Genomic DNA, 25,346 nt, shown 5'->3' on the forward strand with positions numbered 1-25,346 from the left:
TAAATAGCATACATAGTAGTTGTTATTCAAGTAAAACAAAAAATAAAATCATCCCTTGGGTTCTAAATTTGTCTATCGCATGGGATTTATTTAAATTTGCTAAATGTTATGGTTAATGCTTTTATTAAATGGAAATAAAATATAAATCTATTCACAAAACAAATGAAAAGTAAAAAAATACAACCCAAAGATGAAATTTCGTTTGTTTCAATTGAGTAAATGTATGTAAACAAAGTATTTAATGTCCAGTCAAACTCGACATTTACAGCTTTAGATATATACATGGACACAAGTCTCACTCATCAAATATACTCAAAGTGTTAAATTAGAACCATTACTAAAAGTACTTTAATTTGTTCAAATATAAGTAATCAATTTACTGTATTTTTTATATTATTTCTTTTTTGTACCTCACAGCAGTTTTTAAATAAGACTTTTACAGTTTTGATTAACAAAATATTTACACAAAAATAAAATAATAATAAAATGTTGGATACAAGCAAAAATGATAAATTATTTTGAGTTTTTAAAAACGTCTTTAAGTAAATGTTGCCAAAGTAAACAGCTTAATACAACATTCATCTCATTATATTAAAGTATTTTTGCATTGTCAGGAATGTTAAGTAAATTTTGATATATTTTTCATTTTGGTTTTCAACAAGTTTTTGAGATTCCAATTTAACCAGTTAACTGCTAATACTATATTTTTTATTTAGATATCAAATATGTGTATTTTGTACATAAATTTCCTTTATTCAGATAAATAACTAATTTTATATGTTTTTTTTCCAGTTTGTAACTATCGTCTTTTGGAAACGTTTTAAATTTTAATCATACTCATCAAATTGTAGTGCATCTTTATTAAGTGAAACATAATTCTGGATTCATGTTACTTTTTGCATAAACTGGTGTTCAGTTAACTGGTTAAAAATATAAAAGTAAAAACTCACATTTATGAAAGTAAACTAGCTTTAACATCAGGAATGTTATTCAAACCTGATTGAGATCGGGACCAATAAAAGTACGGTGGCCCTGCAGTAAAACAATATTTCATATCCAGAGGTTCATCATTCTCTGACCAGTACATTAAGTAAAAATTGCACATTTCATCTGCATTTGTACTTCCGACATGAGTCCACGTAGTCCGGAGACTCGTCATAGTGCATCTTGCAGCTAACTTATCGCCTCGATTAATTGTTTCATTGTTAAAAACTGGATAAAACATCTGTGGAGTCAATGGATTTCTTTTACCTAGCTCTGTCCACTCATCCAAACCACTTTCATTTGTTCTAACTTTGTAACCAGATACTACTTTGCCCAAGCTATGTGTGTGTGTTCTATAAGCAAATGGATGAATGATTTTATCTTCATTAATAGTACATATCGTCTCAAAATGTTCAGTGGTCATGGGGCCTATGGCACCCCCTGTTCCCAGCAATAAAACTCCGGCTAATTTAGTCATAGGCTTAGATGTGTAATGTAAGAAAATTCCTGAATCATCAGTGCTGCCGTCTTTAAATTTATCTATATGTGCATAATGAACCTGTAAAACCAAATATTTGATTGTTGAGTTTTTACCTACTTTAAATCCAACATCTTGCGGTAACTCTAATTTTGGAGCATCCATTGCCCAAGCATAAATTATTTGAGAGCCTTCACTACAAGGACTTGCAGTTTCTTCAACAGAATTTTCGTTTTGTGCCATTTCGCCGCAATTCCAGACTGGTCTATCAGAGCCTGGTTTCTCGCAACCATAAAGCAACATATGATGGGCTGTGTTCATTGTTGCTTTCGGTTCAAAGCCGACAATATAGTAGGGTTTTGTATAATCAACTTTTACTGGTGTACATAAATATAATTCTGGCCTGTTTGGCTTCACATCGGGCATTAGCATGGAATATCTTTGGATTGTATATGAAATTACACATTGCAAGAACGTAAGATAAACAATAGCTGCAACAAAAATCATATATTTGCACTTCATCTTGACGAGTTGAATCAATTCACTAACTCGATTTAAATTAATTTTTGTTACTGAACGTGCAAATCAATTTTTATCGAGTTATTTATTTTTATCGCGGCACACGTATTTAGTTTATCAACTACATTCGTAAGCAGCAAGTGGCCATCTGTCAAAATCGAGCAACCGTAGCGACCGTAGCAGCGTAGCAGCGTAGCTCAACACCATTGATAAGACACATCAATATCAATGAACAATGACGCACTATCGTCTCGGGGCTTTTTTGGTATAATAGATAATATGTATATTGTGTATATGCATATGTACTTACTTATACTTAGTAAAAGTATTAAATATATTAGTACTTATTAATAAAACGTTTTCATCAGTATCAAATATGCTTGGGACATCCTACGAAGCCATGAAGTTTCTTAAGGGGGTCTTCCTATGTGATGGGCTGAAAAACTCGATTTTTTTTATATTTCGCTAGATTACACCTTTAAAAATAACATATTAAAATTTCAAATCGATATCTCAAATAGTTTTTGAGTTACAGCCATTTAAAAAGTATACATATAGTATATAGTACAACGATCATTTTATCTTTAAACGCGTTTTTTCTCAAAACTGTGTTTTTCAAACTTTCCTCCATTGTATCTCAGAAACGGCTAGACCGAATTACTTGAAATTTACAGGGCACACTCAATATATTTAAACGCACAAAATTTTCAAAACTTCGATTTTTTTATAGCAAAAAACAAAAAAAAACGCCTAATTTGCAACTTTTATTTCAAACGTCTATCAAAAATCCAATTTTTTCTATATTCATTTGATTATAGGTCATTCTGTGCTTTTAAGCCTACAATTTTTTTTTTTTCAGATAAGCCGATCAGCCGGAATCGTGGAGGAAGTGGGAGCTCTTTTTTTCGAGGCGGGGGTGTTCAGAGCGCTGTAACTCTAGTTTGACTGAATATTTTTAGCTGACATTTTATATTTATACTGTCCAAATATGTGTTAATAAATGATAAAAAACTTGAAGCTCTAAATATTTACTGGTCGTAGAAAAAAAATCCTAAAATATCCCTAAAAAACAGGCCGTCACATAAGAAGACCCCCTTAAAATATAATATTTGCAATACTTTTGCATTATTGCGTTACGATTTTTTGTTTCATTGAGTTTTTTTATTCTGTTTTAATCTAAATAATTAAAATTTTTAATTAAAAAAAAATACTAGTGGGGTGCATGGCATCGTGCCTTAAGGCAAACTTTCCGTACCGTAATTAAAAATCTTGGTACGGAACCCAAAAAAAATTACACAAAATGTGTACACATTATTGAAACCTCTATAAAATATCTAATAAATTGATGTACATATGTCCAATAAACATTTTTGACTGCCAAATGACATCTTTTAAGTTATTTTTATTGGGAGTCTATAACCTCTGAACCTGCCTTCCCAAAAATAATCAGATCTTCATTTTGTCAATACAAGTAAAATTGACAAGTTTTCTTAAATTATTAAAATCGGGTGCTCCGTTCTCTTAAAAACGGAGTTACGGTTTTTGGCACTTTTTGCCCCTATCATCAGAAAGGCTAGACCTTTGCCAAAAACTAATAAGCAGGTCTCATTATTAATATGAATCAAATGTTTTTTAAATTATTCAATTCGGTTGATCGGTGTTCTCGAAATCGTCGACGAAAATTTGTATCCGCACGCACATACACATGCATCAATTTTTTCTAAGGTATGCCAAAATGTTCAAAAACCTTTAAAATGTGAAGATATATAAAAATTTTCATTTTCGATTTTTTTGCGATTACTATAACTTACCCTACGTAAGTTGAAAACAAACTATTCGTGCATTGCTACGTGCCCTATAGCAAATTCCCGTACCGCAATTTATTAGATTTCTATTTGAAAATATAACATTTATTTGAGAATTTTGATTTTTTTTATTTTGATTTTTTTTTAACATTATGAACACAATTTTTAATTTTTTTGAAAACAAAAAAAGACTTTTGATAATTTCGAAATTATTAAATGTCGCAATCGCATGTTGTAGACTAACCTTATTTGCATGTTATAAATAATAATAAACATATTTTAAGTAAACACGCGAATCCAATGGCATTAATGATTTTTACAGGTTTCAGATAAAGCTAATTATGATTATGTTCGATTAACAAGTAAATTGCATTAGTAGGTAGACGTTTGCATGAATTAACTATTGTTGGGTGGAACTGCAATAAACACGTAAGTTAGTTAAAATACAAGTGAATCAAATAGACAAGTGGCCCAATCATGTTGAAGACACTAAAACAATTTCTTTTTAGATTCTGCGACGAAAGCAGTTTACATGGTGTAAGATATTTAACATTAAAACACAATAATGTTATTGAAAAGTAAGTCAAAATTATTTATAGTAATATCTAATAACTATAAATTTTCCGCCCAAAAGCTTTCCTATATATGGGATATAAGCACACTATAATATGTGCTGAAATATTTCATTTTCTTCTCGCTAACATACAATATATTTTTTATAGTTTTCTATCCTCTCACCGCCACATTGCTTTAATGCTCTTTTTCTTTTCTAATTAAATTTACCTGTGCTATTGCAATATTTTTCTTTCTAGTTTTTATTTTTCAATAGCATTGATTATTGTTTTTTTTTTGTAGTGTAGATTTAATCCAGATTCCTCTTCAAATGCCATGCACAATAAACTATAATTTTTCAAATTTTTGCTCAATTTTCTGTTTATTAATTCAATACTCAATTATTATATTAAATTTATTTTTTTAAACTCTAAATATTCTTTAAGCTTTTTTCAACTTTCCTAACTTTCCAGCGGCTTTTCGCTGTAAGTTTGTCTTTTTTATATACTTATATGGAATTAGGTGCTGCGTTTCGAGAAGAAATATTCAAAGTTTTTGAAGATGTCATCATTTTACCAGGATAAAAGATGATTTTATGCGTAATAATTTACTCAGAATTAAATATTTTAACTATCAGTAATAGTTGTTCATCGTTCTAAAAATTTGAGGATCTTTGTCAATATTACAATACGTTTTTGGAAGAGTAATTTTGGAAGTTTTTGTCTATTACTCCAAAACGATTAGACCTGACCTTAAAAAAATGATTGCATCCCACACTACAGTAAGTATCTAGTATCAACTGATAACTCTGGATGGATTAAAAACTCGCTTAAAATCTATGGGTGGATAAAAAAACTCGCTTTTATGCAAAAGTGTCGAAAAAATTATATCAAAATATTCTCAAATATATACGACAAACACATACGCTTTTAACTCATATGCTTTTTGAAGTATTACATATATGACGTCGTTATCTTTTATCTGTGACTGTTACCTAAACTACAATAAATCAAGTATTGGCTTAGCATTCATTGGCAAATCATCATAGAAATGAAACTGCGTTGCACAAATATTTAATTTTATTTATTTCAACAGCAATCAAAACTACTCAAAACTAATTAAAACTACTTGTGCTCTATGTGGAAGACTCAACCTGACCATTAATAATTCTCTAATTATATTGCAGCACTGCCCTCAAAAAGTAATTTTCACTTTAGATCATATTCGAGACTCTGGTATCATACTGCTTGATGTCGAGTTGGCCAAGGTTGAAATCGAACTTAGGACGCACAACTTCTAGTCTACGTTCATTATCTTAATTCTACATCTGGCTCATTGCACAAACAATAGCTGTTAAAGCAGATACCTTAATGCAAAAATATTTACTAGAAAATGACTAGAATTTCTAGAAAATGAAAATCTAATTATTTAATGAATCTCTTGTTTCTAATTCAAGATTATTTTGGCTGATTGTTATGATCGCATCAGTAACAGCTACCGTTTTGATATGCCTGGGTCAATGGGATCGTTTCAAATCAAGACCATGTGTTACATTATTGCAATTGCGATCGGACGATTGGAAAATGCCTTTTCCAGCTTTTACAGTTTGCTACGCAGACAAAATTGATGTGAAAAAGGCTTCGTCATATATCAAGAAGTATGTATCAAATTTTTATCTGTTTTCTTTCATATTACACGTATTCAATACATACGAGAAATCGAGAATGTTATGAAATGATTTTTAACACGTAAAGGGCTGCAACGAAAATCGTGCGTTGCCAATAATAATAAGTTGGCGGTTTCAGATAACACGTTGTGTCCCATCGGTGGGCATGATAAGAGAAGCGCCAGTGAACTATTTGACTAACCTGTTTTCACAAAGCTACAAGTTGTTTAATGATATTTTATTAATGGTCCAATATAAAAGTACCATTCTGGCAGTCATTCCACGGTTAAAATTTCTAGCTTTGTGAAAAGAGGTTAGTTAAATAGTTCACTGGCTCTTCAACTATGAGATCTTCTGCGTGTTAATGTTGCAAATGTACCTAAATAAAATTTTATTATATTTAATTATTACTATCTGTGGATGGTAATATTAGACACTGGAGTCTCACATCAATGAAGGTCTACAATGAGTCAATTAATATTTAAAATACTTTACTTTTAGAACATGGCACGTGGACGAAAGCGATGAAATGTATCAGTATTATTATAAATACGTCGAAACTGTCATCAACATCACAAGTAATAATTTTTTGTTAGATACCGAAGAATTCTTTAACGAAATGATTGACGACCCGAATTTAAGTAAAGTTTCAATGTTGGATATCGCTGTAAGCGTGAGTATCAACATGCTAAAAATTAAATTAATTATTTTGTAAATCAACTTCAAAACTAATTACTTAAATAAGTCAAGTTAAAACAGTTCGGTAAATTTATTGATTTTAGAAATGTATTTAATATATGCAAACTTTGGAACATATACTATTATTGAGTAAAATGCGTCCGTTAGTACAAAAGCTCTACTGGCACCTCCATGTAGTTTTTTTTTTATACCAAATCATAATAAAATAATACTATATAATTCAGAAGATTAAAAGCTGTAGTCATAGTTTAGTTTAGTATATAGACAATTTTATGATTTAGTAGGTATAGATAATTATGCAGAAAAATCAACTTTACATAAAAAGATCTTATCAAGAATTATTATTTATTGGTACAAGTTTTTCTAAGAAGCGCAATAGTAATCTATCACAAACAAATAATATTCTATTTTTGAAATGAAATGTTTGATTAAACAAAAGAATTGGTTTAAATTATTTGGAAAATCTAATCCAAGTTAATGAAAAAAATATGTTATATTTCATTTATTTATCAATCCGATTCAGACATTCTAAGCACTACCAAAAAAATTGCTGATGCTTTATGATGAAATAGGTGCAAATATATAACTAGTGAGGCGCATGGCATTGTGCCTTAAGGCAAATTGCTGGAACTTACCGTACCGTAATTTAACATTCGAGAAATTGAAATAATCAATAATTGTTTTTTAAATTGGGTGATGAGCGTATTTTATAAACAACTTATGTGTACGTTTACAAGAGTCCATTTTTAAAAAAAAATGGATTTTTTTTGATAATTTAGAAATCTTTTGATAATTGAGAATTTTTTTTATAACAATAAATTTTAAAGTCTAAAATTTTGAGGTTTTGGAAATTTTTGAAAATATTCGATTTTTTTTTTAATTTTTCGAAATTAGTTTTTTTGAAAATTTGAATTTTTTGATACTTTGATTAAAATTACTAAATTTTTTGTGAATGCATTTTTTGCACACCATCTACTCAAGCAAAATGTTTTTTGAATTAATCTAATCCGTTCTTTCAAAAACTGCATAACCGTTTTTACACCTATTTGCTATATTTATTTGCTTTTAAATAATTAGATAATAATTATTTTACGATGCTTTTGCCTTAAAAATAAATGATGCATTCATAAATTATTTCTTTGTAAGCAACTATTTTTTAATTAGTAAATTTTAATTATTTCTGTATAATATTGAATATATATGTATAAAGTCATAATACACTGTGACCCTACAAGATGACAAAAGCATCGTGCCTGAATCCCTTTCGAGAGTCAACAGGATTGGATATATTTTGATAATTTAACATGAAAATCCGTGAAAATCGGATGCAGAAACCAGTGAGTCTAGAAAGCTGATACCAAACGCGATACTTACTTATATGAATATTTACTTTGTATATATAGTGCACATTGCATTGGTCTATACTACGCAACGCGAGGCACGCGAGGTGAACAAATCAACCCCTAACGACATCTGTGGTAGAACGGGTTTAATACAAGCAAATTCTTATTATTTGCTTATTTGCTATAAATGAATTTATCGGAGTAATTATTATATCGAATCAAATTTATTATAATAATTTTTGCAAGAAATATTGAAACGAGATGGTTTAAAACATAACTACGTACAACCACTTATTAAATTATAACATTTCATAGTGATATATTATGCATTTTACGATTTGCTTCATGAGGCAAATTAATTATCATGAGGCACCTATTATTTTGTTATATCGATACACAGTGGAAGAATATCTTTATTAGAATCAAAACTTCAATTTTGTTTCTTACAATTACAATACTTTCGATTATTACAGTAAGGAAAATGTTCATATTTAGAGAACAGTGCATATTTTTTTTAGAGAAATATTTCTCTAGAGAACAGCACACCATCTACTCAAGCAAAATGTTTTTTTGAATCAATCTAATCGGAGAATCCGTTCTCTCAAAAACTGCATAACTGTTTTTACACCCTTTACGCTCCATACCTCCGAAACGACAAAATTGCCTTTTGCAAAAACGACTCGTGATCGAGTACAAACCGAATGATTTTTTAACCATACAAATCGGTTATTCCATACTGTCGAAAATGTCGAGGGCATTTGTTTGAACCATATAAAAAAAAATTCAAAATTAAAAATCTTGGTACGGAACTCAAAAAAATTTACACAAAATGTATGCACAATAATAAAATCTCTATAAAATATCTGATAATTTGATGTACATATGTCCAATGAACATTTTTGACCGTCAAATAACATTTTTGTAAATTATTTTTATAGAGAATCCATAAGCGCTAGACCTGCCTTCCAAAAATTTTACCAATTGTTCATTTCGTCAATGCAAGTGAAATGTTTTTTGAATTATTCAAATCGCACGCTCCGTTCTCTTAAAAACTGAGTTATCGTTTTTGGCACTTTTTGCTCAGTATCTTCGGAACGGCTAGACCTGTTTTCGCCAAAAACTAATTAGCACGCTTCCTTATCAATACGAATTATTCAAATCGGTTGATCGGTGTTCCCGAAATCGTCGACAAAAATTTGTATCCGCACACACACACACACATACATCAATTTTTTCTAAGGTATGCCAAAATGTTCAGAAACCTTTGAAATCGAAAGATATATTATAAAATTTTCATTTTCGATTTTTTTGCGGTTACTATAACTTCCCCTACGGGAAGTTAAAAAGAGAAATAAAAATCATTTATTTGTCTACATATTAATATAGACAAATTTGAGTAGTAAATTTGAAACTATAAACAATGTGTAATTGGCATTTTGATTTAAGGAAAGTTGCGACATCTTTGTTAAGTCATTTTGATATATTATATCATATAATTGAGAATATATTAAGATTTAGTGTAATTTTTTAATTACACAAGCATCTTTAACCTCATTTACAGGTTTATCCAGATTCTGATCTAGAGCTGACTGTAAATGATAAGGAAGCAGAAGAAAATTTCACATTGATCATGACTGAAAAAGGTTTATGCCTTTCTTTCAATTCCATAGTTAGTTACATGATAAGTGTAAATGATACTATGTAAGTATTTAATCTGTATAGAAACATTGCACATTAAATCATATTTGAATGGGATAAATATTAAATTACTATTTTAGTGCATCACAAGAACCAAAAATATTTGAACCAAAATTGTTTGCTCTGGATAAAGTCGGAGGGAGTTTATATCTCAAGAGTTATCGTGATTTTGATGTAAGTAATAATAATAATAATTATAATAAATAATAAAAAGTTATAGTTATAATTATTATTGGTAGTAAACTAGTAAATTGCTGAAACTTTCCGTACCAGAAATAAAAAAAAATTAAAAGAAAAGAACTATAAAATTGTTTGAAAACTATGAAATTTAGATTTTGGAAATTTTAAATTTTTTTAAAAAGTTTGATTTCTTTGTTTTTTTTATATATTCGGAGATTTTGTAAAGTTAGAACTTTTTTTAAAATTATTGCGTTGCGTAGCTGTTTTAGAGTCGAAATACCAAAGCGCGTACGCGTCGCGTCGCAGTCTAATTGACAAATATTGCTATGGAACCCATAGAAATATCAACAAAATTTCTCCTTATCATTAAAATCTCTATAAATGTCTGATAATTTGATGTACATATATCATTTTTGATCGCCGAATGGCATTTATTTTACTTTTTGTATTAGATCTACGAAACCGCTGGACCTGCCATTCCAAATATTTAATAAGCTCTTCACGTCGTCAATATAAATAAAATGTTTTTTGAATCGTTTAAATCGGACGCTTCACTATCTCGAAAACTGCATTACCAATTTTGGCACTTTTTGTCACGTTACTTCGAAACGGCTGGACCTGTCTTTGCCAAAAAGTAGTCAGCATGTCTCCCCATTAATACGAATCAATGTTTTTTTGAATTATCCAAATCGTTGATCCGTGTTTCCAAAATCGTCGAGGAAAATTTGTATCCGAACACACACACACACATACACGCGCAAAATGTTCAGAAACCTTTGAAGCATAAAGATATGTAAAAAAAATATTTTTTACGATTACTATAATTTACCCCACGATAAGTTAAAAAATTTATATCATACTTCTAAAGCAGTAAGCATTACAATAATGAATTAGAATTACCAGTAATTTACCTCAGAGTGATAAATTTTGAAGCAAAAGTCGATACACTCAATGTAGTCTATAGACGACACTCTTGTACAAAACTATAGTTCAATTGCATTTTCAAATATAATTAAAATTGCGTCCCTCTAATATTCAAAGAGCGATCAAAATGAGAGTTTGTTTGAAAGTTTAGCATAATAGAAATATGCTATTTAATCATGTAAATATATGTTTAATTTTCAGTTGTATATTCACTCACCTTATGAAATCCTGAACCCAAGTCAAAATTTTCACGTAACAGCTACATCTTCACCTACAACTGAGTACACAGCAGATTGGACAGTATCAGATTCCAATATAAATTCATTGAGCCCAAATCAACGAAAATGCATGAACATCCGCGAGCCACAGCAAAAGACAATGACTGTAAGATATATAAATAATACAATAAAAATAAATTTATCCAGGGTAAAAATTAGAAATATAAAATATTTTTATTGCAGTTGTACTCAAGACGGCTTTGCAAGATCGCCGATACTGCTGAGCAATACTCCAAAAAGTGTAATTGTCGCCCGTACTATTTGCATGCAAATCGTAAGTACAGTTATATATATATAAACATTTGGGTCGATTCTGCTGCACAACAGACCAATGTTATAGCCAGGCCATGTTACGCTCCAACTTCTATACATTATACTACTGAATCATACTGAATACTGTCAAAATGTCATGTAGTTTTTGTGCATTCAGACTATTTACACATAAACTGCACGTCACTTGTATGTTATGAAGCTGGGTCAGAAAGACCCTGTTATCTAAGTTTTTTAGACCTTTGTGCGGTTTCTATGTTAGGTTTTCTATCTGACAACCTGAGAAAAACGCCTGACTGCAAAGCAACCACATGGCTTTGTCAACATTTAGTATGAAAAGTTCTTTATAACATAGCCTTGTCATAACATTGGTCTGTTGTGCGGCAGAATCGGTCCAATTGTTTTTTAATCAAATAACAAAAGCTTTTCAATGTAAATAAAATTATTCCACAAAAAATTATTTTCATGTAAAAAATCTAAGAATTTATTGCCAAAAAGGGAACAGATAATTCCATTAATGCGGTTGCTGCGCATCAATTAAGTAAACTGTTGATATGGTGCGCAGTACGAGAAGAGAAGTTTTCTTCTATTCTAAAAAAATATTTTCGAAAACATTAAATATTCAGAATAAATAAACAAATTTAACTATTTCATTTATTACCAGGTCAGTCAAAAATATGTAACCTGAAAGAATATTTAACATGCGTTCGAAGTGAAAATCCAGAATATCAAGCGGATTACAGGCAAACATTATTATGTTTAAATCCGTGCATTCAGTTGAAATATATAAAATTGAAGCAAGACCTTGTAAGTATTTTAGTAAAATATTATATATATTAACATAATTTATTTAACTAGCTTTTATTATTTTACAGCTGCATGTTACTGATAAATCTGTACCAAGTTTTAATATGGATTTGATTTACCAAAAATAAGGTAATATTCGGTGATACATAAAGTTGCTTAACGCTACTACCACTTTTTATACTAAATATGTTTTATAATTCCGGGATATCTTTGTTATTGATAATGACACATATTTCTTGCTTTATATGATTATCACACATTATTCTTCATCTTTGTATAACTAATTAACTGAAAGAGGAAATCTCATTAATAGTTATCAATGAAAGAGGAAATCTTATCTGATTGGAGTTTTGAAAATGCATGTTATAAATTAGAACGCATGATAAAAATAGTAAAGTGAAAACTCACGATATGTGTTTTTTTTATATTTTTATAAAACTACCATTTTGATAAAATCATTATGAAGGAAATCATTAAGAAGGAAATAAAACGCAATTATAATTTTGTTATCTAATGTAAATCTTTTTATCATGATGTAAATATTTGGTTTTTTATGAAGAATTTTGGAGTAAAAAGAATAAGGTCACGCCGTTATAAATTTTTATTTAATATACGAAATGGATAATTTTTAATAATACTCAATTGTAAGTGCACATTGCTTATTTTAAAAATAAATGCAAACAGATGGAAACATCATTCACCAATTTTGTAATTCGTAATTTTATTTTAAATACTTTCTGGTATTTAAAGTTAACAGTTTCACAGCCGCAGGTTGTTTGTGTCCTTGTTACAAAATTGCCTTTTGCAAAAAGATCATTATAAACTCAATACTCAATATAAAAATTCATCAAAAATCTATTCAAATAATAGGCAAATATTTATGAATTTTATCTATACTATCACAAAGCGAACAACTAATATATTTTGGATTTGATAGCAACGAATTAGTTGATTATGGTGACAGGATTCGCGATAATTTTGCTGCCCGTATGTTGCATTATAATATAAACATTTATATACATACATTTAATATGTTATCTTTTATTCATGTAATAGAACGACATTTGTTTCCTCATCCCCAAACAAGCCGAAAATTTGGAGGTTAAGAGTACTTCCACCAAACCACAAAACTTTAGCTGAATTGCATAGTTGTTAAAACGTAATGTATGTACAATATAAAGTCATCTATATCAAGAGGAAATTCAATATAAAATCGTTCATTTCATTGCACTTACTTGTGGCAATAGTGTCTTTTGGCTCATAATATTGTTTACTTTCTCCACAAACCACTGAGAGAATGTTATCGAAATAATAGGTCTGCAACTGTCTAAACTAACCTTCTACAACATCACAGGTGAAATTTGCAGGTGTTACTTAATAGTGGCGCACGTTAGATTTAACGCCAACGTCTGACTTCATGGCGCGTTTTTTGAAATAATTGTAATGTGGACTTACACTTGTAAATAGTAACTGCTAAAGTTTTTTTTCTAGTTCCGGTAAATTGAGTAATTGTTACGAATATAAGATGATCATGTTAAATATTAAAGTTTGTAAAGTCGGTATTACATATCACAGCAAATGTTTTACTTATATTATCAAGAGTACACTATTTTTATTGTTTTTTATATAAGAACACATTGGTGAAATAATAAAAGATGGTTAAACTATTTTTTTCAAATATTGATATATTTTTACGACTCATACCGAACCAATGTCTGATGAAATATGCACAATATGTTAGAAACAGAAAAAATTACAAATCTACTTAATAGATCTTCTGATACAGACCTTTCGATACCAGGAGCAGATTGAATTTTAATTTTATTTACATCTTCTAGTACAAATAATTTTAATAAAGAAACAGTATTTGTTTGTAAAATACTAGTTTAAGAAATAACTATAATAAATTATTATATTCGATACGTGCCTATTATTATATGCGATACATGTATAAATAACCAATATTCTACAGATCTAAATATATTTTTCAAACTAGATAATTTCGATCATGAGCTAGATACTACTTTTCGTTAGGATAAACTAACCATATATTAGTGCTTATTATTAATAATTAAATATTTGGGATCAAAAATCACGTGGTTTAGTTCTCAAAGGAAAATAAATAAAAAATTGATTGTTATTGACACGGCAATAAAAGCACAATTAATTATAACTTGTTTTCTAATATTTATCTGCAAACCAATTGGTGTTTACAAACTAAAAAAGTATTTTCAATTAACCTTTTCTCCAAATAATTTATTTTCCAGCAGCTCTTCTCTGCTCATATTAGTAGTACATTCACAATCCATTATCGGATCGACACAATTATTCATCAAGTTTAATTTCGAATTATTTATTTCTGAATTTTCTTCATTTGTTTCCAATATATACTCTTCGTAAGTTATGGGACCTTCAAATTTCAAATTATTTATTTCTGTATTCTTCTTATTGGATTCCAAGTGCTTTATATGTTCTTCAAAGGTCATTGGACCTTCAAATTTTAAATGATTTATTCCTGTATTATCTTCATTCGCTTTTAAGTTCTTTATATGTTCTTCAAGAGTCATAGGACCTTCAAATTTCAAATGATTTATTGCTGTATTCTCTTTATTGGTTTCCAAGTGCTTCATATGTTCTTCAAGGGTCATAGGACCTTCAAATTTCAAATGGTTTATTTCTGCATTCTCTTTATTGGTTTCCAAGTGCTTTATGTGTTCTTCAAAGGTCATAGGACCTTCGAATTTCAAATAATTTATTTCTGCATTCTCTTTATCGGTTTCTAAGTGCTTCATGTGTTCTTCAAAGGTCATAGGGCCTTCAAATTTCAAATGATTCATTTCTGTATACTCCTTATTAATTTTTTTATCCTCTTTATTTGTCTCCAAGTGCTTTATATGTTTCTCGAATGTCATAGGGCCTTCAAACTGCAAATCACTTAACTCTGAATTTTCGAAGTAGATTAGATTTTCGTTAGTTACAGGATCGCCATGTTGAACATCATTTAACTCAGCATTATCATTGTTGCCATTCTAAGAATCATATTTCACATATATGATATTGTATACAAAACTACGAGATTAAAAACATAACATGTGAAATAAAACAAATTACTTTGCTTGACTACTAACCAGTCCATTACATTTCCCATTTTCAATTTTGTGCAGAATCTTTCCATCTGTTGAAAGGCAATCAAGATGGTTAGATGAACTATGTTCATGGACTTCTACAGAAGCACGACGCAAAACACTTTTATTCAGCGATAGATTTGAATTTGATCCGTGTAATCTCAACCTACATAGAAATATACTTTTAATCATTCAGAAATATTTGCATAATTTAAAAAAATATCAATTGAATATGTAACCATACAGAACTTAAAAGCAATTATTAAAGTTGTTATTTTTTGGTGCGAGAAAAATTTATTTCTGATAAGGATTCTTTCTTCTTATCTCGCAAATCGTTGTCAATTAAATCTGACTTTTTGTATTAAGAATCTAACAAAAAAAGCAAGTTCCCTTACTCTGGACAAGGTGTATCAACTCTGTAAGTTTGAGAAGACTTTTTGCGGTCATTTTTGCTCTTTGCAGTTGTTCCATCATCTGTACTCAAAGAAGTTGCATCAGAAACTTCCAAATGCTGTTGTCTTTCTAATTCGTCAGCTTCATCTTGTTTCTTTTTCTGTAAATTTAATTGGCAATATTCAAAAAGGCTAATTTAATATTATATTAAATCATAAAATCCAATAAACTTATTTAATTTGATATTATATGAACCAATATTAACAAACAAAATCAAAAATTCCTAAATTAATTAATTACGCGGATAATAGAGCGGCATTTTCTGCTACATCCACCCATCCATTCCGATATTAGAGCAGCTCCTGCAGCAATGAAACCAGCTCCTAGCAATAAGAACATACCTTCTGTATCAGCCAACGTTAAACCTCTTTCATCAGGTGCTGATGATCGTAATGCTTTACCAAAGGATGCCTGCCAACAAAAATATTTTCAAATATATTAGTGATAATTCTCTTGGAACTTTTTTTAAAGAGTTATTGCAAATAAGTGTTTAAGTTAAATATAGTTAACTCTTTATTTCGTTATAAGGTCATCCTAAATTTCATTTTTGTTTAACTCTGTTTTATTCAGCAATCAGAAATACATAAGGATTCCTATAAGCTAAATTGACAATATTTGAGAGCGATGTCTAAGAAGAACTCCAGTGAGATCTTCTTAGTTTAACAATTGAAAAGATAATGTTATATTGAAGCTAATCTAAAACTAAATCCAAAGGCCATTGACGTTTCAATCTTCTTACGCCAAATGGTTGGGTAATATCGTCTATTGATGGGTTTGGATGTGATGCCAGTTTACGTTTGTATTTTTCCTTAAATTCTTAGAACGTAAATTGCACCGTTTTCATGTTGAGATCGCTGTGAATGGTTTTATTTGTCACGCACCACGGGGAATTAAGTATTGTACGTAAAATTTTTGACTGAGTTCTATGCATTATAGCTATATTTGATTTGTAAGCACAGCCCCAGAGCTCAATTCCGTAGGTCCAGATTGGTTTAATGATTGATTTATATAGCAGCAACTTATTTTCAACAGAGAGCTTAGAAAACAAATTTCATTTGTGAACAAAATAAAGTCACAAAGATTTGGCAATTAAGTAAGTAGACCAAAAATTGATCCTTGAAGGACACCCATTTTTACATCTAACTAGACGCCTTGGGTTATGTCTGTTAAGTAAGATTTTAGTCATTTAGGCGCATTGAAATCATATTGCTAGTTTATCAAAAAAATATCATAAGAAATACTTTTAAATGCTTTTGAAAGATTGAAGAAAACAGCATCAATAACTACCATCTTCAAATTAGTTAATAAACGGCTATAAACCGAGTGAGAAACTTTATGAATCGGATTTAAAATGAAAGACATTGTCTAATAATATAAGAATATGTATAAGAATTATATAAACTGAATTACAAAGTTAAATTTATTTATTTAAAGTATATAAGTGAGCTTTAGAACTTTGGCCAGAATTAAATTAACAATCCGAATTATTTCCGATACATATATATATATATATATATATATATATATATATATATTTTGAAAAAAAAAATTAATTTTGAAATAAAAAAAAAGTCTTGAAAAGCAATTGTTTTATCAACACAAGCAGAAAGTTTTTTTTAATTATTCAAATCGGATGCTTAGTTCTTCCCAAAACTGAAATTTATTGCACATTTAGCTCCGTATCTCCGAAATGGCTGAACCTGCCTTTGCCAAAAATTGATCACCATTTTTTCTCATCATTACAAATTGAATGTTTTTTGGATCAATCAAATCGAATGCTCTGTTCTTTCAAAAACTCGATTTCTATTTTCTGCACTATTTGCCCCGTATCTCGAAAACGGCTGGACCTGCCTTTGCTAAAAACTAATCAGCCATCTTCCTACCAATAGGACACAAATGTTTTTTGAATCATTTAAATTGGTAAATCAGTGCGCCCAAAAACGTGGACGAACACGAAACAGTGCGCCAAAAATATTACGGACACAGAAAACATACACACACAGACATCAATTTTTTCTAAAGTTTGCCAAAATAATCAGAAACCATCGAAAAGTGAAGATATGCAAAAAAAATTAATTTCGATTTTTGGACGATTACAATAACATACGCTATGGGAAGTCAATATATATTATTTGAGAGTAGATTATTAGTTATACTAACCATGAGAAGTTTTCCCGTACTAGACCTCTGCACATCCCATTTGACTTGGTTGGTCAACTTAGTGAGAAGGCCGCCTTGCCAGGCGTGCTGAATGAGAGTATCAATTCTCGATGCGTGGATGGCGTGCTTCGGAAAACCAATAGCAACACCGAAAGGTACAAAACATTTGTCGGAAATATGTAAAACTGATCGTTTATTTCTGAATAAAAATCAAAATGTCAATTATGTTCCTAAATGCAAATATTTAATTCTATAAAGAAGTACCAACTGGATGTAAATAGTTGGTAACCAGAGTGGACCATCCGACAAAACGGGGGAAATTTGAGATACGGTAAAGATATGATGAACTTTTTACTAAATAATGTTTTCAGATTGAACTATACATAATATTTATATCTGTTGTTAAATGGCAGCAAAAATGACTCTCTAAAATAGTTTTGCGTTCTACAATCCAGAGTCAACTATAGGGCTCCTGCTTTATTCATAAAATATGCAAAAATAAGTCAAATAATATAAAGATAAATGGTAATTAGTGTGTAAACTAATTGAAGATAATAACTTTAAATAATAGCAAATTTATCGACACGGTTTAATGGCGTCAAATTCTATTTCCGATGATCCACTTTGGATACCAACTCTTCATATATATATACGTGGGGCATGTAAAAAATAAGGTTCCCAACGCTGTACACTCGCCGCGCGATATACTAGGGGAAATCCGGCAACACCATTTTCATTGTTGATCCTTGCCACTCCATTCCAACTACCGGGAAGATCACTGCAAAGCTTAGTGCCAATCTAACAGCCATCCACGATGGAGCGCGCAATTGCCGTTACCGCCAGGTGTGCAATCCGTTCAGTCATTCGATTTTTAAACGCAAAAAAGCTTACACCTATTGAAATTCATAGACAGTTGGAAGAAGTTTATGGCAAAATTTGCATCAGCATCTAGCACGTCTTCAAACGGTGCAGGTAGTTCTCCGAAGGACGCGCAGACGTTCACGACGAGCAAAGGAGCGGGAAGCCATCGAGTTTTGGGACCGAAAATGTGTCTTGCTTACTGAGTTAATGTTTGAAAGGTCCACTATAAATTCGGACAAGTACTGTGAGACACTAACAAAACTCAAAAAAGCCATCCAAAATCGCCGGAGAAGAAGACCAAGCAAGGGTGTGGCGGCGGAGTTCTTCGAAGCGGGTTTTCAGAAGTGGAAAATTCTTCAGAAAAAACGCCTTGAAAGATCTGGCGCCTATGTAGAAAAATAGTTTGAAATACAAGCTTTCCGATGGTATACACATTTATTAACTTCCCGTAGGGTAAGTTATAGTAATCGCAAACAAATCGAAAATGAAAATTTTTATATATCTTTACGTTTCAGAGGTTTCTGAACATTTTGGCATACCTTAGAAAAAATGGATGTATGTGTGTGTGTGTGTGTGTGTGTATGTGTGTGTGTGTGTGTGTATGTATGTATGTATGTACGTGTGTGTATGTATGTGCGGATACAAATTTTCGTCGACGATTTCGGGAACACGGATCAACCGATTTGAATAATTCAAAAAACATTCGATTCGTATTGATAAGGAGACGTGCTGATTAGTTTTTGGCGAAGGCAGGTCTAGCCGTTCCGAAGATACGGGGCAAAAAGTGCCGAAAACGGTAACTCAGTTTTTGAGAGAACGGAGCGTCCGATTTGAATAATTCAAAAAACATTTTACTTGTATTGACAAGATTAAGAATCGATAAAATTTTCATGAAGGTAGCTCTAGCGGTTTCGGAGATATGGAGGAAAAAGTAAAAAAATGAGCCATTTGGCGGTCAAAAATGATCATTAGACATATGCACATCAAATTATCAGATATTTTATAGAGATTTTAACAATAAGTATACATTTTGTTAACATTCCTATTGGTTCCGTACCAATGCTTATGCGTTAGACAGCGACGCGGCGCTTACGCGCTTTATATTTTGTCCCTATGCAGTTAAAGCAGTACGATTGCTTTGAAAAGAAAGTTCAGATCTTTCACAATATGTCAAAATAAAAAAAAAAAAATTTCAAAAAAAAAACAAAAAAAAAAAAATTAAAAAAAATTTTTTTAAAAAAAAATTTTTTCAAAAAAAAGTAATTTTTTGTCCAATTTATAGTTTCTTAAACATCTTATTTTTTCGAAGTAATTTTTTTTTAAAAATGTCAATCGTTTTTAAAAAAATAATAATTTTTGGTACGGGAAGTTCCAGCAATTTGCCTTAAGGCACGATGCCTTAATTGCCTTAAGACAGAATTCCACTTACAGCTAGTTGCAATAAAAAATGCCTCAACCCTGAAAAAATGTGGGAACCTTATTTTTTACATGACCCTCGTACATGATTAACCTATTCCGCTCAGGCGGCAAAATCCATATAAATCTCGGAATTCACGAGTGAAAAGCGTTAATAAGTAAATTTTTCACTCACTCTACACTATAGTTGGCCTGCACTATATATTCAAGTTGGGCCTTCGAACCAAAAAATGCATAAGGCCAAAAGAAAGCGTGTGTAGTATTATGAAGTCCCGATTGCACATCTGGAAGAAATTCAATATTTTTCCAAAGTTTTGCGACGGCTTCGTCAGTTGAATTTTCAAACCAATGTTGCCAACCACCTTTATCTAAAATATATTTTAATATGCAATTTACATGGGTATTGCTAGAACATCAAACAATGTTTGATAATGAAAATATAGAAACTCTAAATTGAACATATTAATTAAAATAATAGTTTTATTAATTAATCTTACCTAAAATACCAACTCGAAAGAAACCAGAAATCAATTCTCTGATAGTATTAATAGTTTCAGGAAAAACTGGTAATGTAACAAATGCAATTATAGAACCTGTGTAACAAGCGGTTACAATAATAGTAAATAGCCAATATGATGCTGAAATAGATCAAATTTAGTAAAATACGAAAATATGCATGAAAAGGTATTTAATATTTTATTTACCTATGAGAATCTTGGTAGTAATCTTTTCAGCTTTGCTCCAACTATTTTCACCACTAAAGCTGAACGCATTGGTGAAGGTACCAAATACGTACCAGAACATATTTTCGATTTCACCAGAATTTTCTTAAAACGAAATAATTAAAATTCAATCATATATGAGCAATTAAAATAGTATATAGTATTTATGCCTTAAGAAAATTGCTGGAGTTTCCGGATTTTAATCCAATGGCACTCAACTAACCAATCAATCATAAAACTAAAAATCTCAATAAATTTATTATTGAAAAACTTGAAAATAGTGGATAGTTAGAAAAGATCTTAAAAATCTCGAGAACAATCAATTTTATAACTATGAAAGTAATACTATAAAAATGACAATAAGATATAAATTTTCATTTTTCTGTAAATATTATCAAGGAAATTAGTCGACACTTAAGGTCTGCTAAAAACTTTGCTCAAAGTCGGAAAGCTATTATATTTTACAGATGTCCAAATATATTTCTATAGCTACTCTAATAGTTTTGCAAATCGAAAATAATTACAAAAAATGATTATAAATATTTACCTAGAAGATGCTTAAAAGTGTGCCTGTCAGAATATGCCAGAGGAAATATACCTAGTAAGTAAGTGAATACTAAACAAATCCATACCGACCAGTGGAAAGGGCCCATTATAGCGCGATATCTGAAAAAAATGTTGGTTATTATTTTTATTTTTTATTTTTTAAATTTGTAAATTTTAACCTGGGTAATGCCGTTGATTGGAGTGTAATAAAAACAGCACAATCTTGAGCATGCATTGATGACATTTCTAATTTGGTTAACCTTTCTTCAGTCACATACATTCCGGCTACCCCAATATCTGCCCTACCAGCAGCTAATTCATTTTTCACTGAATCTCCTGGGCTAAAAGTAGAAGTAGTATTTTGAAGAAAATTAAAATATTCTTATTTAAAGTGCTATGATAGATACAATTCAACATTACCCCAATCTCATATCACCCGGTTCTCTGTATTCTATACTAAAATTCAACAATTTGCCAAACATATTTAACATACGATATTCAATTCCATCCCAGGCTACAGAATATTGCCCATTTATGTCAAGCGAAAGCCTAGAAATATTCAGATATAAAATGGAAAAAAATTATGAATTGCTAATACTCTGTTAAACCATATTAAACCATATTCTTCAACCAATGGCACGTTAAGAAAATAAAAAAGATAAACCACAATTACTTTTTAAAAATATATGGTGGCTGATCGGCGACACTGACTGTAAATCTGTGGCCAGCAAATCCTTCGGTAATTTTTTTTGGAAACAGATTCACACGGGGTCTTGTTAATCTTCCCTGAACCCAGCTGGTGAGAACTTTTGGAGCACTTGAACCAAGACCATCCATATATAAACGGTGTGTGTATAGAACGAAAGGCAATTCCTAAAATATTTAATTGAACCCAATCAAAAAAAAAAATCAACAAGTAATTTATAATGCATGAATCAGTTATTGCAAAAAAATTTACCACTGTGTTATCTCCTTCTCTCAAGGACTGACCGATTACTAATAGATTTACAAAATGTCTGGATGCTGAATGGGTTAAAAACTCTTGTACACGCCACTGTGAAGATCTTGCAACTACTATTACCTGTTTACGTAATATAACTATCAATTTTAAAATTAAAAATGAATTTCATTGAAAGTCATGATCATAATATCTGCAGACGTAGACAATATGACTAAAGGGTATGGGCGTGTTTCCATACAGAATCGGCCCCACCCTGGTATTTAAATAATTTTGATGCCATTTTATAGATATTTTCAAAAAAAATCCGACCTATACTAAGTTTCAAATCCGTAGCTTATCATTTGGCCGAGATATCACTGAAAACAGTGGCCCCTTTATTCAAGCTCACTTTTTGTCGGAAATATGAGAGATATCGAAAAAATGTTAACGTCATTCTATTTATACTGATCTTGTCTATGTTGTTCATAACAAATAATGTGAAAAAATTATTTGTTAGTGCGTGAAAAGGTAAAAATGATTATTCATATACCAGTGCGACTTTTTGGAGTACTTTTAAATTAGCATCATTCGAAAGCCTGTACATTTTTCTTCTGTTATTCAAAAATTCATTTAAAGGTAGGTGGAACTTTGGATGAAAAGTTGGAAAAGCTAGTACACGCACTGCGTAAATTTTGGAAACGTGGCAAATATCTCTACAGAAACCCATTACAAAATAAATTGAAATCCAGAGAGAAAAGATTGGTAATAAGAAAAGTTGGATTCTTAGATATGGATGCTAAGTATTTATGTTGTTAGCTGCAGTATATATTTACATAATAATTATACGACGTTAAAGTAACATAATTTAGATAACATTCAAAATAGTATGCTTTTGAAAATAGTTAATACCTAAGCACGCAATGATTAGTTGAGTATATTAGTTCTAGTCTTACATAAAACTTATAACTTAAATAACCTTGTTGTTATAATTTTATTTCATTTTTTTGAATTAATTTAATTTAAAAACCTTTGCATGTGTTTGTGGTCCAATAACGCTGCTGCTGCGCATCACATCTGCCAAAAATAGTATGTAACTTCTGCATTTATCATCACTTCCCATAGGTTCCAGCAATCGTTTATCAGCAATTTTATAATTGTCATCTATTTATAAAAAAATACTTTAAAACCGACAATTTGTGTACAAATATTATATGAATAATAATAATCAACAATACAAAATGGTATCTTAAGATACTGTATTTTTGGTATTTCTATCAACTAAGGTTCCAGTATACGATATTTCTGAAATTCTCGATATTAAAATCTTTTGATATAGGTCATATTATTAAAATTATGAAATTTTCACAACTAAAGGTAAAGTTAATAGCTGATACTATTAGAATTCACGTTTTACCGATTCTTCCGTGAAAAAATGATAGTGGGAATTTTTTGAACAACTGTTGAAGTAGAAGATCTTCGCCATGTTCTACCATCGAGTCATAAAGTATAACCGGAACACAGTCTCGGAGATATCTCCTGGCCAATGTATCCAAAAGAAACACCAGGCTGGGAGTCTGGTCAAATGCAGTGCGTTCACCATTGAAAGCTCGGTCCCATAGTTCTTCTCGAGTTTTGGGATGACCCTGGTAAAATAATCAATTTAATCAGAAAACTGAATATGCAAATGCATTACTTTTCCACTGAAAACAAACCAATTATTGAATATATATATATAAATGTTTCTTCATTTTGAACCACTAAATACAAACATAGATAATAGACACAAAATTTATCGAAAATTAGCAACTTGTGCTTGCACATTTTTATACAAAGTGAATCATAAATAAAAATTATTATTTTGTTAAACTTCGACAAATGATGTACTAAATTTATATTTAGAAAATGAGTATATTAAATAAAATAAAATAGAAAATATAATACATATATGTATATAATATAAGCATCCGAGAAAAAAAAATCTCCTAGAAACGCAAATAAAATGATAACCGGTGTCCATTGTTCTGAAAATATAAAATAGGTATATTCAGAACTAATGGGTTCTATGAGCTGTTGTGAGTAAGATCTTACAAACTACGTTTGTTTTATTACATATGGCAACCCAAACAGTTGTCACATCTCTGTATGATAAATTTTTATTACAATCTCTGTAATAGGGCAAGTATGGTGCAACAATGCCGGAGAGGGCTATTTTCACTTGGAAACATATTGCTATCTATATTTCCGAATGAAAATCGTTGTCAATGTTGCCTGACAACAGGCTGCTCGAAGTGGGAATCGAACCCGGGACCTCTGAAACAAGTCCTGTCGCTCTTAACCGCTTACCTACGGGCGAGCTCAAAGTTTTTTTAATTTTCAAAATTGTTTCAAAATTATTGACTACAACGTAAACACATAATTTTGCATTTTTGTGTTATAAAGGAACGGCTCAACCGATCGTCTCACAAAACCAATCATCGCGAGTCAAAAAGATTTTAAATTTGGTTTCAAAAAATTGAAAACGTGAACGTCTGTTTCGGAAAGTTTAATTATTTTGGGTTGTTGTGAAATATAAAAAATTAAAGGTCAAAAGACCTTTTGTAAAATTTAAAAACTTTTATATTTTCCTATGCATCTGGATACTGCTTTTTTACCATTTTTAATAAATATTTTCAAAATTTATTTGCTTAAAAGATCAAATGATGAATGATACTTTCTACTTTGACATTGCTGGCCTAGATTTATACTAGTTATAATGAGACAATACATTTAAATAGTAATTATTTAACATAAAAATAATGAAAATGAATTACCTTAAAAATTGGTTCAATTGCCAAATTCTGTCTTTTATATCGAGTTATATTATGAATCAATTCGTAAGTTTCATGCTGCACTGAATATGTGACAAAAGTTTTGATTATCA

General features: G+C 30.3%; 2 protein-coding genes across 3 annotated transcripts; both read right to left on the bottom strand.

Annotated features, from left to right (window-relative positions):
* Positions 1-886: 886 nt before the first annotated feature.
* LOC113378460 (peptidylglycine alpha-hydroxylating monooxygenase-like) lies at positions 887-13,529 on the bottom strand. Of its 2 annotated transcripts, XM_026618993.1 has the most exons (3): positions 13,439-13,529; positions 11,066-11,230; positions 887-1,953 (listed from the first exon to the last, which is right to left on the bottom strand). In XM_026618993.1, the coding sequence occupies exon 3, from the start codon at positions 1,892-1,894 to the stop codon at positions 953-955; it is 942 nt and encodes a 313-aa protein (XP_026474778.1). In that variant the 5' UTR covers positions 1,895-1,953; positions 11,066-11,230; positions 13,439-13,529; the 3' UTR covers positions 887-952. The 2 variants fall into 2 exon arrangements, with proteins under 2 accessions (XP_026474778.1, XP_026474777.1); XM_026618992.1 differs by lacking the exons at positions 11,066-11,230; positions 13,439-13,529 and having other exon boundaries at positions 887-2,116.
* Positions 13,530-14,434: 905 nt separating this feature from the next.
* Positions 14,435-23,934, bottom strand: LOC113374944 (ionotropic receptor 21a-like). Its single transcript, XM_026614902.1, has 16 exons — positions 23,841-23,934; positions 23,454-23,587; positions 22,445-22,567; positions 22,160-22,359; positions 21,907-22,035; positions 21,666-21,827; positions 21,488-21,606; positions 20,923-21,045; positions 20,716-20,856; positions 20,394-20,586; positions 18,290-18,295; positions 17,942-18,140; positions 16,022-16,192; positions 15,724-15,881; positions 15,332-15,494; positions 14,435-15,232 (listed from the first exon to the last, which is right to left on the bottom strand). The coding sequence occupies exons 1-16, from the start codon at positions 23,917-23,919 to the stop codon at positions 14,435-14,437; spliced, it is 2,898 nt and encodes a 965-aa protein (XP_026470687.1). The 5' UTR covers positions 23,920-23,934.
* Positions 23,935-25,346: the final 1,412 nt, after the last annotated feature.

The sequence above is a fragment of the Ctenocephalides felis genome, unplaced genomic scaffold (genome assembly GCF_003426905.1).
Source record: "Ctenocephalides felis isolate EL2017-DRISC unplaced genomic scaffold, ASM342690v1 CF-g0.4_SCAFFOLD_01886, whole genome shotgun sequence".
In the NCBI taxonomy this organism is placed as follows: domain Eukaryota; kingdom Metazoa; phylum Arthropoda; class Insecta; order Siphonaptera; family Pulicidae; genus Ctenocephalides; species Ctenocephalides felis.